This window comes from Rattus norvegicus, chromosome 5 (assembly GCF_021556685.1).
Source record: "Rattus norvegicus strain SHRSP/BbbUtx chromosome 5, alternate assembly SHRSP_T2T, whole genome shotgun sequence".
Classification (NCBI taxonomy): domain Eukaryota; kingdom Metazoa; phylum Chordata; class Mammalia; order Rodentia; family Muridae; genus Rattus; species Rattus norvegicus.
The window spans coordinates 168,531,036-168,544,347 of NC_141538.1; the positions used below are offsets into that span (position 1 = coordinate 168,531,036).

Below are 13,312 nucleotides of genomic sequence, written 5' to 3' on the forward strand. Positions count from 1 at the left end.
AGGACAGCCTGGACTACACAGAGAAACCCTGCAGTTGCCTAGAGCCCAGCAACATGCAGGCCATGTGCCTGGTTTGGGTTACAGCCCCAGAGCTGAGCACCCAGGTGTGACAGCTCCACTCATGGAAGCTGGGTATCAGAAAGACAGAGTGCAAGGTTATGGCTTGCCTTGTAGAGACAGAAGGATAGCCACAAGTTTAAGGTCAGCCTAGATTTGCTTTTTGGACCATCTAGGGCTCCTTTCAAACAAACAAACAAAATTACCAAAATTGTGGCCAGTTGTGGTAGCTCACGCCTTTAATTCCAGCACCGGGGAGGCAGAGACAGGTGGATCTATTAAGTTTGAGGGCAGCTAGAGTTAAATAGAACCAAGTCCGTGGGTTAAAAATGGCGGTAGGGACTAGAGAGGTGGCTCAGCGGTTAAGAGCACTGACTGTTCTTCCAGAGGTCCTGAGTTCAGTTCCCAGCAACCACATGGTGGCTCACAACCATCTAGAATATCTGATGCCCTCTTCTGTGTGTCTAAAAACAGGTACAGTTTACTCGTATAAATAAAATAAATCTTAAAAAAAAAATGGTGGTGGACGTTAAAAGGTCTCGTTCTTTTTTTTTTTTTTTTTTTTTTTTTTTTTTTTTTTTTTTGGTTCTTTTTTTTCGGAGCTGGGGACCGAACCCAGGGCCTTGCGCTTCCTAGGTAAGCGCTCTACCACTGAGCTAAATCCCCAGCCCCAAAAGGTCTCGTTCTTTATGAACGCGTTCTTACTTTGACAGGAGTGTGCTTTAGGGTGCACCACACTCAGCCAGAAGCTTCAGCAGACACCCGAGCTCTTGGTCATGTGCCCAGTGGTCCATATTTGCCGTAGTCTGTGTGTTGGAATCTGTCAGAACTCAGAGGAACCTCTCACTCCTCTCAAACCTGGGGGTTCTCATGAGAAAACCCACGGTGTTGGAAGTGAATAGTTGCTGGTGAGCTGCAGCTGTGTGGGCATAGGGAAGACATCCTTCTACTCTGGTACTGCAGCAAGACGCCTGCCAAAGTTTATTTCCTGAAGTGACTGAAGGGCAGTAGGTGGCATCTGGGCCCTCAGGAATGAAGAGAAACCTTTGTCTACTCAGGGCGACCTGAGTAGCCATTTCCAGAACAGTTAATTCATCCTTCGAGTTGTCACTGTGCCCTGCAGTGTCCTTGGCTCATATCACCTCTCCAGTGTAGTTGTTTCCCATAGATTTGGATCAGTGCCAAAGGCTGTTGAGTCTGACGTCACTGGCCTGTTAGAGTTCTCAGTTATCCTGGCCTCGTCTAAAGAACAGCAGGGGGCTTAGTTTCCCTTTCTAATGGCTGCTCTAACTTTGTTGAACCAATCGCTTGGTTGTTAGTGTCTGCACTTTCGTTTATGAAAGGTCTTGCTTATAGCTTAGACTGAACTGGAAATCGTGATCCTCCTGTCTCGGTGTCCCCATTGCTAGGATTCAGGCCTGTACCGCCATGCCTTGATGATTATGTACTATTTGAAAAGCTTTCAGACCCAGACGTGGTGCTGGGATTATAGTCATGTCCTCAACAGTCGGCCTGCACCGGCGGTGGAGGAGGAGGAGGAGGAGGAGGAGGAGGAGGAGGAGGAGGAGGTGGGGGTGGTGGAGGAGGTAGAGGTGGAGGAGGTAAAGGAGGTAGAGGAGGAGGAGGAGGAGGTAGAGGTGGAGGAGGTGGTGGAGGTGGAGTTGGTGGAGGAGGAGATGGAGAAGGAGGAGGTGGAGTTGGTGGAAGAGGAGGAGGAGGAGGTGTAGAATTGTTGAATTGTTGAAAAGGCACCCAGGGCCTTATACATCCAGACTCTCTACCAGTGAACTACATCCTCAGCCTGCAACCACCTGAATCTTGTCATCACTTCTGGGGCTGACTGGACCTCACTGGCTAGCAGTGGGCAGACGCCTCCCTGCTGTGTAGTCAGATGCTGTCTGAGTCCTATCACTCACAGATCTACTGCTCCAGATTGGAGATTGGTTGGTTGTTTGGACTCAGTTTCTTTTTGAGCAAGGGTTTTTCCTAGGTAGATCAAGTTGGCCTTGAGCTCAGTTTGTAACTTATACTAGTCTGGAACTTACTACAATCCTCCTGCCTCAGCTTCCCAAGAGCTAGTATTCCAGCATTCAAAGAAGTCCAGAATTAACAATAGCTTCTACAAACGTGTGGCCTGGTGGTTTTTTCCTTTCAGTTCTTAGCCAGCTTGGAATTTCTCTCAGCATGTGAGTTCTTGGGTAGTTGCCTTGATTTGCATATCTAGTCTCCCGCAAACATGGAAGTCCCGAGATGGAACAGTTTCCCGTGTCTGACCAGCGGCCAGCACCAGCACACCCCCCCCCCCTCCCGCTTTTCCTTCTTCTTTTTTTTTTTTTTTTTTTTGGTTCTTTTTTTTCCGGAGCTGGGGACCGAACCCAGGGCCTTGCGCTTGCTAGGCAAGCGCTCTACCACTGAGCTAAATCCCCAACCCCTTCCTTCTTTGTCTTTACATTGCAGTTATTCGAGTGTTATTGGGGGGCAGGAGGGGGTTTATACCAGTCATGGTGGTCAACACTTGTAATTCCAGCTCTTGAGAAGTATGGCAAGAGAATTAGGAGTTCAAAGCCAGCCTCAGCCACATAGCAAATCCAAAACCTTTATGGGTTACATAAAACTCTTTTTTTTTTTTTAAGATTTATTTACTTTATTTATATGAGTACACTCTAGCTATCTTTAAATGCACCAGAATTGGTCATCAGACCCCATTACAGGTGGTTGTGAGCCACCATGTGGTTGCTGGGAATTGAACTCAGGACCTTTGGAAGAACAGTCAGTGCTCTTAACCACTGAGCCATCTCTCCAGCCCCTACATGAAACTCTTGTTACCAAAAAAATGTTTCTGTTTAAAATGTCTTCATATTAGAGTATGGAGGTGCTGCTCTTGGGCAATCTCTGTTTGCCTCCATTCAGAACAGTCCTTAGTGATTCTAAAGCATTGTATTTATGAATGTGCCATAAAGTGCAGACACTAATCCTGTGTGCTAACCCATTCCACTCCAGAATGAAATTAAGTTTAACTGGTTGGAAGTGCCAGTTCCACCTAAGACTCTACCTTGTCCTAAAGTGACATGCCAAGAGGCTGCCAGTAGCCTTTGAGAGATCTCAAACCATCAGAGGACATGTTTGGTTCAGGTTTTCCCTCAAACTGGTATGTCGGAATGCCCCTCTGTTTTCAGTGACTGCAAATCTCTTGGTGTTTTGAAACTGAGCTCTTTAGAGCTGAGCGTGTGGAGCACACACTTCTGATCCCAAAGACCAAAAGTTGTTTGACCCAGTGAGACCCCCACCTCAGTAGTGGGGACCTCTAATGTCAGCACTTGGAAACAGAGGAGGGTTTATCTAAGTTTAAGACAGTCCTGCATTGCAAGTGTAGCTTTCTTTCAAAAGAAGAAAACCTAAAACAAAATAAATAAGTGACAGTTTAAGAAGAAGTCTGAACCAGGCTTACAGCTCGGGTGCACAGTCCTCGGTGCTGGGGGTCAAAGGTCAAGGCCAACCTGACTCATGCTCTGAGGAGGCTGAGTGGTGGGGAGCTGGCCTAGCGTGTGCCAGGAAGGAGGAAGACAGACTTGCAAGTGTGGCTGTCTGAGAAGATGGCATTTTAATGCATTAATTAATTAACACATTGGTTAATTGATGCATTGATATTTTGATAATTTTTAATGAAACCATTTTCTTTTATTATTATCTGAAGACTGTGTCATGACAGCAACCATCACCAAACAGCAGACGCCTGTGGATTCCGCAGGAGCTGCCGGACACAGCCCTTGCCTTTTATTTATTTTTTTATGGCATGTGAGGGGAGAAATTGTCAGAAAAATATCAAATAAAAAAGAGGAAACTTCTGCTTTCTTTGGAAAGTCAGTTGTGTCACAGGATGTTTTGCTGGGACTCACAGGTGAAAGGGTATTTTGCTACAGCAGACTCGTGGACGGACACGTGATGTTTAGAAGGCCATAGCTGTGACCCAAGGCAGTGGGAGCTCCAGCATCGCTTCACTTTGCTTGGCCTCTCTAGTCTTCGCTGACCGCACACGTGTATTGATTTGCCTTACATTGCCGTGTTGAGCTTCACTTGTGGTGACGTCATAGAGAGAAACTTGCCAAAGAGCCTCTCATGAGGTTCTTGGGGCCGGCTGGCAAACCCCGGGGTTTCTTCTGGATCCATCGCAGTTGCTGATTTGGGTGTGCTGTCTGCCAGGTGGGCTGGCCTGAGAGCAGTGGAGACTGGACTGTGGGCCCAGGGCGAATAGGTAAAGTCAGAATACAGTCCAGGGGGAGGACTGAGGATCCCGCTGGACAGACTCCCTAAAGGAGAGATGAGTGTGACCTGCTAGGGCCCCTCTGCCGTCTTCTGGAAATTACACTTTCATGTGGAGGGGATGTGGTACGTCTGTGTGAAAATCAGAACCACTTGCTCTGTCCTTCTCTTCCATTGTGGATTCTGGAGACTGAACTCAGACCGTCAGGCTTGGCCGCAAGTAAGGGCCTTAGCCATCTCCCAGCTCCACTCTGGAATCTTAGTTCAAAGCTGCTATTGGAGGTGCTGATACGTCATGAAAAGTCTTGACGACAAAACAAGGTGAAGCTGGTGTGGTCCCAGGCTGCTTGTGGACGGCACGCCCTGTGAGACCCCAGTCTGCCACTCTCCTGCTCCCGTGTGAGTCTTCTATAGCTTATGAACACCAGGTAGAGTGTTTATCTTAGCTTTTATCTTGGCGCCTGTCTGTGACTCTGGAACTGGAGAGGCAGATGCAGAAGGGTTGCCACAGTGGGGCCAGCTAGTCTGAGCTTTAAATCAGAGGCCAGCCAGGGCTACAGAGCAAGCAAAACCCTGTCTCTGAAAGGAAATGTTTGAAGCTGGGGATAAACGTTTGTTTTGTGTGCAGGTGCTTGATTATGCCTGAGCTGTCTTGATCTTCTGAGTTCAAAAGATACTCCTGCCTCCAGCAGCGGGACTATGTCCCCAAACCAGAGCCTAAAGGCCACGGCTCCAAACAACAGCTCTCCTTGGTCCTCTGCAGCCCCAAGTGGCCTCTGCCTCCTCCCTTAGGCTCCCACGAGGCCGTCACTTACATCACTTACGTCTGTGCTTGCACATCCCCCACTTTGGGACACTGAGTTACTTCTGGGGTGATAGGAGTAGCCGGCCTTGATTTGGCGATGGTTCAGTGAATGTCGTCATCTGTCAAAACATTGAGTCCTGCAGGCGTGGTAGCACACACATAAGCCCAGGCCCTGGGGGTGGAGGCAGGAAGGTCAGAAGTACAGAGCTGGTTGGCACAGGTTGATCCCACTGGATGAGAGTAAAGACCATTACCCACATTCTTTGGTCAAATTATTCAAGTTTTATTTTCTATCAGACAGGACTATTTCCCTGAAGTGGGGTTTGAGAAAATAGCATCGAAGACAGGAGAAGGTGGGGTTCACATCATCCAAAACACTGAAGGACTGGGGGGGGGGGGTTCCAGGGTTGGGGGTTTCCAGAGGAATTTTGGTTATATAGAAACTTGCCGGGCTGGAGAGATGGCTCAGTGACTGCTCTTCCAGAGGTCCTGAGTTCAAACCCAACAACCACATGGTGGTTCACAATCATCTGTAGAGATCTGATGCCCTCTTCTGGTGTGTCTGAAGCAACAGTGTACTCATATATAATAAAAAAAAAATCTTTAAAAAAAAAAAAGAAGAAAAGAAACTTGGCTAAACATTTCAGAACTATGGGCAGAATGTCTTATCGGAGTGGAGGTCAAGATAGAGGGTGGGGAATGTGTCAAATTCCAGAAAATGGATCAAGACCTGATCAAACCAGAGTTTTACAGAAAACAAGAATGAACTCGTTTTGACCTTGTAACAGCATAGCTGGGTGCGGGGGGTGTTTGAAACAGGGTTTCTCTGTGATCCTGGAACTCAGTCCGTAAGTTAGACTGGCCTCGAACTCACAGAGGTCTGTCTGCCTTTGCTTCCAGAGTGCTGGGATGAGAGGTGCGTACCACTACCGCCTCACACAAGATCGTTTTTAATCTGAAAATGGAGTCGGGTTGGTCCATCAGCTTATCCTATAATCCTAGCACTCGAGAATCAGAAAAGCCAATGTGAGCTACAGAGTGATTTTAGACCAGCCACAAAGTGAGTCCTTGTCTTGCAAAATAATAGGCTGAAGAGAAATTAATAAAAATATCTATTTTTTGTGCACATGTGCATGCGCACACAGGGTTAAGGTATGTACCCATGAGAAAAGTTAGAGCTTTGAAAGAGAATGATGACCGTGGTTTCTTAGAGTAAGCATTTTTAGTCAGTGTGCTGTCTAATTTGATGTTAATTTGATACCGGCTCTAGTCATCTGAGAGGCAAGAGCCCCAATTAAGAAAACCCTCCATGGGCTCGGGCTGTGCAGCGCCTGTGGAGCCTTTTCTTGATTGGCGATTGGTGGGGGAGGGTGAAACGCATGGTGGGCGGTGCCATCACTGGGCTGGTGGTCCTGGGTTCTATAAGAAAGCTGGCTGAGGAGGCAGTAAGCAGCACGGCTCCATGGCTCTGCGTCAGCTCCTGCTTCCAGGTGCCCACCCTGTGTGAGGTCCTGTCCTGACTTGCTTCAGTGATGGACTGTGGAAGTGTAAGCTGAATGAAACCTTTCCTTCCCAAATCGCGTTTGGTTGTGGAGTTTGGTCACAGCCATCGTGATCCTAACTAAGACGATCATGAGCGAGAGTTCTGCATAGCATTTTTTGTGAGCATGTGCACATTTTGTCCCTGCTTCTTGGTCTGGAGGGCACTCTAGATGTGAAGGTGCTTAGTCCACAAAGCCCCTGTCTGGGTGATAAAGCCCGGGTCCTGTGTGGTGGTCCCTGTGTGCTCAAGTCATGTGGTTCTTGCCCCTGGTGCACGCTCCTTCTGAAGGTGGGCTGCCCGGCTCTTCCCATGGAACTGGTGTTTTCTGGCTCCGATAGTCACCTGCAGCTTCTATTTGAACTGTGACATTCATGCTGTGCGGGTTTCATGGGGCGCTGTCCTTCCGTATAGTCCGGTGCCCGATCGCTCTGCTTTAGTGCTTCTACTCCACAGATACCAGCATTCTGCTGACTGCTCGTTTTTCTGCCCCAGGGAACCATCAGCGTTGGAGTAGATGCCACTGACCTCTTTGACCGCTATGATGAGGAATATGAAGATGTGTCCGGAAGTGGCTTCCCGCAGATTGAGATTAATAAGATGCACATATCCCAGTCCATTGAGGTAAAGCACAGACCTCTCCACACAAGTCGAGCCTGGGCCTGAGCTACTGAGGTGCAGTGCGTGAGCAGCTGGAGGAGAGTCGCCCAGGGCTCGCCTCCTCTTTATTTATGAACGGCTGCACTTAGCCCCTGAGGGGAGAGGGAGAGGGAGGACATGCAAGCACGTTCCATTTGGCCTTGTTTGTTGCTGCTTTGCCCACACAAGGCAGCTGAGTGCCAGTGCTCAACTCCCAAGGCCCAGGTCTTGCCAATTAGGAATGCTAATGGTGTAGGCACAGAAGCCCAAGGCCGTGGTGATTTCAGGAGAGAAGGCAGCTCTGGCCGGCAGATAATTCTCAAAGCTTTCCTCACTCTAAGTACTCGACCGTGTGGAAGACAGTAGCAGCTCTGGTCCTGAGCCAGGGACCAGAATGCAACCCCCTGCCCTGGGTGCAGTAGGCCAGGCCATTCTACTTAGACACCAGGGTCTCTGCCTCCAAGGTCTCTTTATTTATTGCCAAGTGCATGACCGTGCCCCACAGAGTTTAACGTCAGGAACCTTGCTGCTCTGAAGAACTCTTAATACTGCCAGAACCCTGGAACTAGGGAGCCCAGGGAGCACATTATGGGACGGCACATGGTGGGGTCTCCATGTAGCCTCTGCCATGGTTCACCAGACTCCGTGTTCAGCCATTCCCTGTGGGTTTTGCAGATTGTCTCCCTTGAAATTCTGCTGTTCAACAGGTAGCTCAGGGCGTCTCCCTGATAAGAGCAGGCTGTGGGCTGGGTCCCCAGCACCACATACAGAGAGATATGCAGATGGCTGGACATGACTTTACCTCCCAGCACTCAGGACACAGGGCAGGAGCCTCATCGATGTAGCCCACAGCCAGAGCTACCTAGTTAGACCCTCTCAGAAGCAAAGCTTTAAAAACTGAAGTAGCACCTTTGTGGTCGCATGCATTGGTGTGAAGCAAGAAGAGACCAGAGCAGGCCGCCTGTCCCTGTGTGCTGCCCTACTAGGGGACCTGTGTCCCCATTGCTTTCGTTCACTTGCTACCAGCAGCTGTCTTCTCTTAGGCGCCCTTGACAGCTACAGACACAGCCATCCTCTCTGGAAGTCTCTCCACCCAGAACGGCAACGGCGGTGGCTCCATTAACTTTGCACTCCGACGTGTCACTTCTGCGAAGGGATGGGGAGAGGTAAGAGGTCCTGCTAGTGACCAGTCACGGCCTGAGGTGCCCATGCTACAGCATAGTGGGTTCTAAATGCCCAGCGTTCTGACACTGCTTGCCTCAAAGGAGAGAGCTGTCTTGTGTCGGGAGCCCCAGCAGTCCACTGAACCATTTAAAGTTGGGGTCAATCAGTGTCCTTTGCAGTGCTAACTCCAGCAGTCCAACCCGGGGAAGTCCGTGTCTTTGTTTGAGCTGACCCTTGGCTGTACCAGCAGAAGGTGGTGCCCGTTACAATGTCTGCTCCATGGTTGGGGGCAGTGAAAGTGCCAGCGCTGCTGAGCAAATGCAGCTCAGTAAAGAGATCCTGCACCGGTGCTTGGAAGTCACCAGGCTGGAGTACGAGGCAGGGACCCTTCCCAGCATCAGGGGGACCTTCCTGTCAGGGGAGCCAGCACCACAGGGAGCCATGTGGAGTTGCATAGCTGCCCGTAGCACAGAAGGTGTGGACCCCCAGTCTCCTTGCCCTCTGACCTGAGCCAAGGAGGTCAGAATGCAGGAGTGACTTTTCTTTGGAGGAGTCTCTGTCTACAGCCGAGGCTTCCTGTGGATCTGGGGCTGCAGTCACCTCCAGGGCCAGAGAGAAAACTGAAACATTAGGCGTCTACCAGGCCTCTGGCCAGGTGTAGGCCAAGCCCTGGGCTGCAGCTGTAGGAGGGACAACAGCAATGAATGATTTCTCTGTTTATTTTTCCAAACAGTTGGAGTTTGGAGCTGGAGACCTCCAGGGACCTTTATTTGGTCTCAAGCTGTTCCGTAATCTCACACCAAGATGGTAAATATACAAGATACTCCTCTTTGGTGCTGTGTTAATGTAGGATAAGAGAGCCCGTGAGTTCTTGTGATTGTGAACATTTGAAGTGACTTGCGTGTGAGCACAGTTGGACAAGTGTCAAGGGCAGCCTGCAGCTGGAGAGAGCTCTGTATTGGAAAGCACAGCACAGCCCCAGCGCAGCACAGCCCCAGCACAGCACAGCCCCAGCGCAGCACAGCCCCAGCACAGCACAGCCCCAGCGCAGCACAGCCCCAGCACAGCACAGCCCCAGCACAGCACAGCCCTAGCACAGCACAGCCCCAGCACAGCACAGCCCCAGCCGACTTCCGTCTGTGCTGAGAGGCTTCCCAGCTTTCCAGTGGACTAGAAGACCATAGAAGACGGGGTAATGGCCTCTGTCGCTGATGGAGACGACACACCCTGCGGCTTCTATCTTCCTTTCCTTCCCTGCTGCTGGAGCAGAACACTGCTGAAAGCGGCTTAGTGGGGAAGGTTTGTTTCCACTCAGCTCCCGGTCACAGCCGGTTACAGTGGGAAGTCTCAGCAGCAGGAGCTTGAGGGAACTGACCTCTGCACAGCTGTAAGTAGGACAGAGAAGCCAGGGGGGTGGCATACACCTTGATCCCAGCACTTCAGAAGCAGAGGCAAGTGGATCTCTGAGAGTTTAAGGCCAGCCTGGTCTACATACCAAGTGCCAGGCCAGCTAGGGATAATCTGTTCTCACTGATGTAGAACATCTGGGTCATCCATGTCTCCCTCCAGAACCCCCTGCTCTATGGCCACTTCTAAACTCAGTCCTACAAGTTGCTGAGTAGAACCAAGCAAGTAGTTATGCAGAGAAAGGAGAAAGGTCAGAAGCTGAGGGCTATCCTCAGCTATTCGTGGAGAGTCTGAGGCCATAGGACACAGAAGACTGTGTCAGAACAAAGTTGCTGGGTAAGGTGAGGTTTAGTGGTGTGTGTGCCCATGGTCCCCACTGCTCTGGAGGTCGCAACAAGATAATTACAAATTTGAGACTGGTGGTGACTATGGATCCTGTCTTTTGAGAGGAAAAGGCATGCATGGTTGTAAACACCTGTAATCCCATCATTCGAGAGATAGAAGCTGGGAGATGAGGAGTCCAAAGCCAGCCTAGGCTACACAGCACGTCAGACCCAGCCTCTGTATTACATGAGACCCTGTCCCCCAGAGCACATGGCCCTGTGGAATGCCCTCCCTCTCTCTGGCCAGTGTCTAACCTGCTTATCTACCCACCAGATTGTTTCCCTCTCTCTCTCTCTCTCTTTTTTTTTTTTTTTTTTTTTTTCGGAGCTGGGGACCGAACCCAGGGCCTTGCGCTCGCTAGGCAAGCGCTCTACCACTGAGCTAAGTCCCCAGCCCCTGTCTCCCTCTCTTCAGGACAGGTTCCAGCCCTAAGTCTGTGGTGAGCCTGTGGTCACATTCCTGTGTCTCTCACCTCTCTGAGCTTCTCTTGGGACTCTAGCTGTCTCGTTCTCTGCTGGATCCCCTAGCTCATGTCTGCTGGAGCAGAACAGGGCTGTTTCAGACAGATAACAGACACTGGGCTGGGTCCTGTGGAAACTAAGGAATTGGCTCTTATCCGTTTAGCTGAGGGAAGGTCCTGGAAGGGTGTATAAAGTGATAATGATTAAGAGTTAATGATGGAGGATGGCTCAGCGGTTAAGAGCACTGACTGCTCCTCCAGAGGTCCTGAGTTCAATTCCCAGCAACCACATGGTGACTCACAACCATCTGTAATGGGATCTGATGCCCTCTTATAATAGTGTGTCTGAAGACAGGGACAGTGTATTCATATAAATAAGATAAATCTTTTTAAAAAGTTAGTGTATCACAGTCACCTTTCTGGCAGTTTGTCCAGGGAGAGGAGAGCCGACTGTGCAGTGAACGTCTGAGCCGCAGCTGTGTCCAGCCGCTCTCTGCCTGTTGTTATTCCGGCTTGACCAGAAGGTGGCGCTGCTCTCCTTTCCCGCCAACTTCAGGGGCCTTCCTGCACAGTTGCTTTTCTGTCTTTTCCATTAACTAGTTCACAGCAGGGATGGATCTCAGGATCCCTCGGGCAGGTTTTAGAGATTGATGGTGTCTGAAGAAATGGCTCAGCAGTTAGGAGACTTGCTCTGGGGGAGGGCCCGAGTCCCAGTGCTCACACCCACAGAGCAGCCCACGATTGTCGCAAGCCCAGCTCCAGAGGACTTGGCAGGCATGTGGGACACATAGGTGAGTGTAAACAGAACATTCACATACAATATTTGTAGAGTTCCACCCGTGGGTTCTGACTCAGCCTGGCGTGTGGTTGAGGTGGGTGGCTTTCCTCTGTTCAAGTTGATGTCACTTGGGGGCTCCACGCTCTGGTTCAGCAGGCTCAGGATCGCTGTCTTACGGCCCGGACCGCCTTCTGATAGCTCAGGCACAGCAGTTAGGGACTGACAGAGTGGATGGCAGGGAGTGAGGGTCCCCAGGGAGGACCCTAGAAGACTGCTGCTTCCTGTGTCTGGTGCTGCTGCTCTCCTGGCTTAGATGTTCAGCCTGATGAGAGGACACAATAGAAGAACTAAGAGCGCGTGACAGCTGGACCCTTTCTGTCTGTCCCCAGCTTCGTGACGACCAATTGTGCTCTGCAGTTTTCATCCCGTGGGATCCGGCCCGGTCTTACTACAGTGCTAGCTCGGAACCTGGACAAGAACACCGTGGGCTACCTGCAGTGGCGCTGGGGTATCCAGTCGGCCATGAACACTAGCATCGTCAGGGACACGAAGACCTGCCACTTCACTGTGGCCCTGCAGGTGAGTAGAGGACCTGCAGTCTGTGTCAGGGCTGTGGCTCCTCATGCTCCTAGGCCCTGAGGGGGCAGCTCTCCGGGGACGGCCTCTAGTGTTGAAGGAGGACGTCAGGCACTCAGGTGCCTGTGTTCAGATCATTTTAAAGTAAAGCAGCTTCCCGTCCTTATATCAGAATGATGCTCTTGGACACTATGGGAGAGGGCGGGGTCGGGGGAGCTGAAAGGAAGCTGTTGGGAAGCGGGTCTGCGAGCGAGCGAATGCCCCTCAGTCCCTCCTAGCTGCATGGGCTCAGTGTTGCCAGAGGGTTTTCGAGAGAGGCTGATCTACAACCCTCTGGATAGAGATCTCAGGTGTCTGTGGTTGTGTGCTTTATAATGTTCCTGTGTGTGGTGGATTTCAGAGTGAGACCATGTTACCCAGGGGAGTCTCTGGTTCCTTAGTTTGTGTGAGAATCAGACAGTGGCTGAGATCATGTAGCTGCTGGTAATGCTCCCAGGCCTGTAGCTCCCTGCCTGCAGATGCCCAGCAGGGTAGGCGGCTGGACACCGCCCTCTACCCTGCTGAGGCTGAACTACACACCTTACTCTTCTCCTCAGCTGGGGATCCCTCATTCCTTTGCACTGATCAGTTATCAGCACAAGTTCCAGGACGACGACCAGACGAGACTGAAAGGGTCCCTCAAGTAAGTCTCGGCCTTGCTGGCTGGCACAGGGTGAGCTGGCTCTGGGGCTCTCAGGTTGGAGCCGTGATCAGCATCTGTGTGTCATTCTCACGAGTGTGATGCCCTGACTGCCTCTTGCTGGGAGGGATTTGCTGCTCTACAGCTGGCCCTGAGAGGCCCAACTGCTAGAGAGCCTCCAGGGTATCTCAGATCTGCGTCACCCACATGAGCATCCTGTAACTGCTCCCACGCATGATAGGGATTAAGGGAGGAGGAAGTATAGGATTTTCAGGCCTCTCACATGAGTGGGCTGTGTGTGCAGGAAGGAAACTATGCCAGCCACTGTGTTTTGCCCCACAGGGCAGGCTTCTTTGGGACAATAGTGGAGTATGGAGCTGAGAGGAAGATCTCCCGACACAGCGTCTTGGGTGCAGCTGTGAGCATTGGCGTCCCTCAGGGTGTGTCTCTCAAAGTCAAGTAAGTCAGCCTGACCCTTGCTGACCAGGGCGTGGGGTTCATTCTTGAGTGTGCTATTGCTTCTGCCTGAGCTACATGAGCAGAGGTGAGGGGAGCAGACACCA

The 13,312-nt window shown here is 50.9% G+C and overlaps 1 protein-coding gene across 1 annotated transcript in view; it reads left to right on the forward strand.

The window, feature by feature from the left end:
- Dnajc11 (DnaJ heat shock protein family (Hsp40) member C11) overlaps window positions 1-13,312 on the forward strand; it is a 45,480-nt gene that overhangs the window by 25,540 nt on the left and 6,628 nt on the right. Inside the window, exons 5-10 of the mRNA NM_001108694.2 lie at window positions 7,158-7,286; window positions 8,345-8,467; window positions 9,199-9,272; window positions 11,884-12,073; window positions 12,667-12,752; window positions 13,092-13,208. Of these exons, the coding sequence (NP_001102164.1) occupies window positions 7,158-7,286; window positions 8,345-8,467; window positions 9,199-9,272; window positions 11,884-12,073; window positions 12,667-12,752; window positions 13,092-13,208 (719 nt within the window). The remainder of the gene's footprint in view (window positions 1-7,157; window positions 7,287-8,344; window positions 8,468-9,198; window positions 9,273-11,883; window positions 12,074-12,666; window positions 12,753-13,091; window positions 13,209-13,312) is intronic.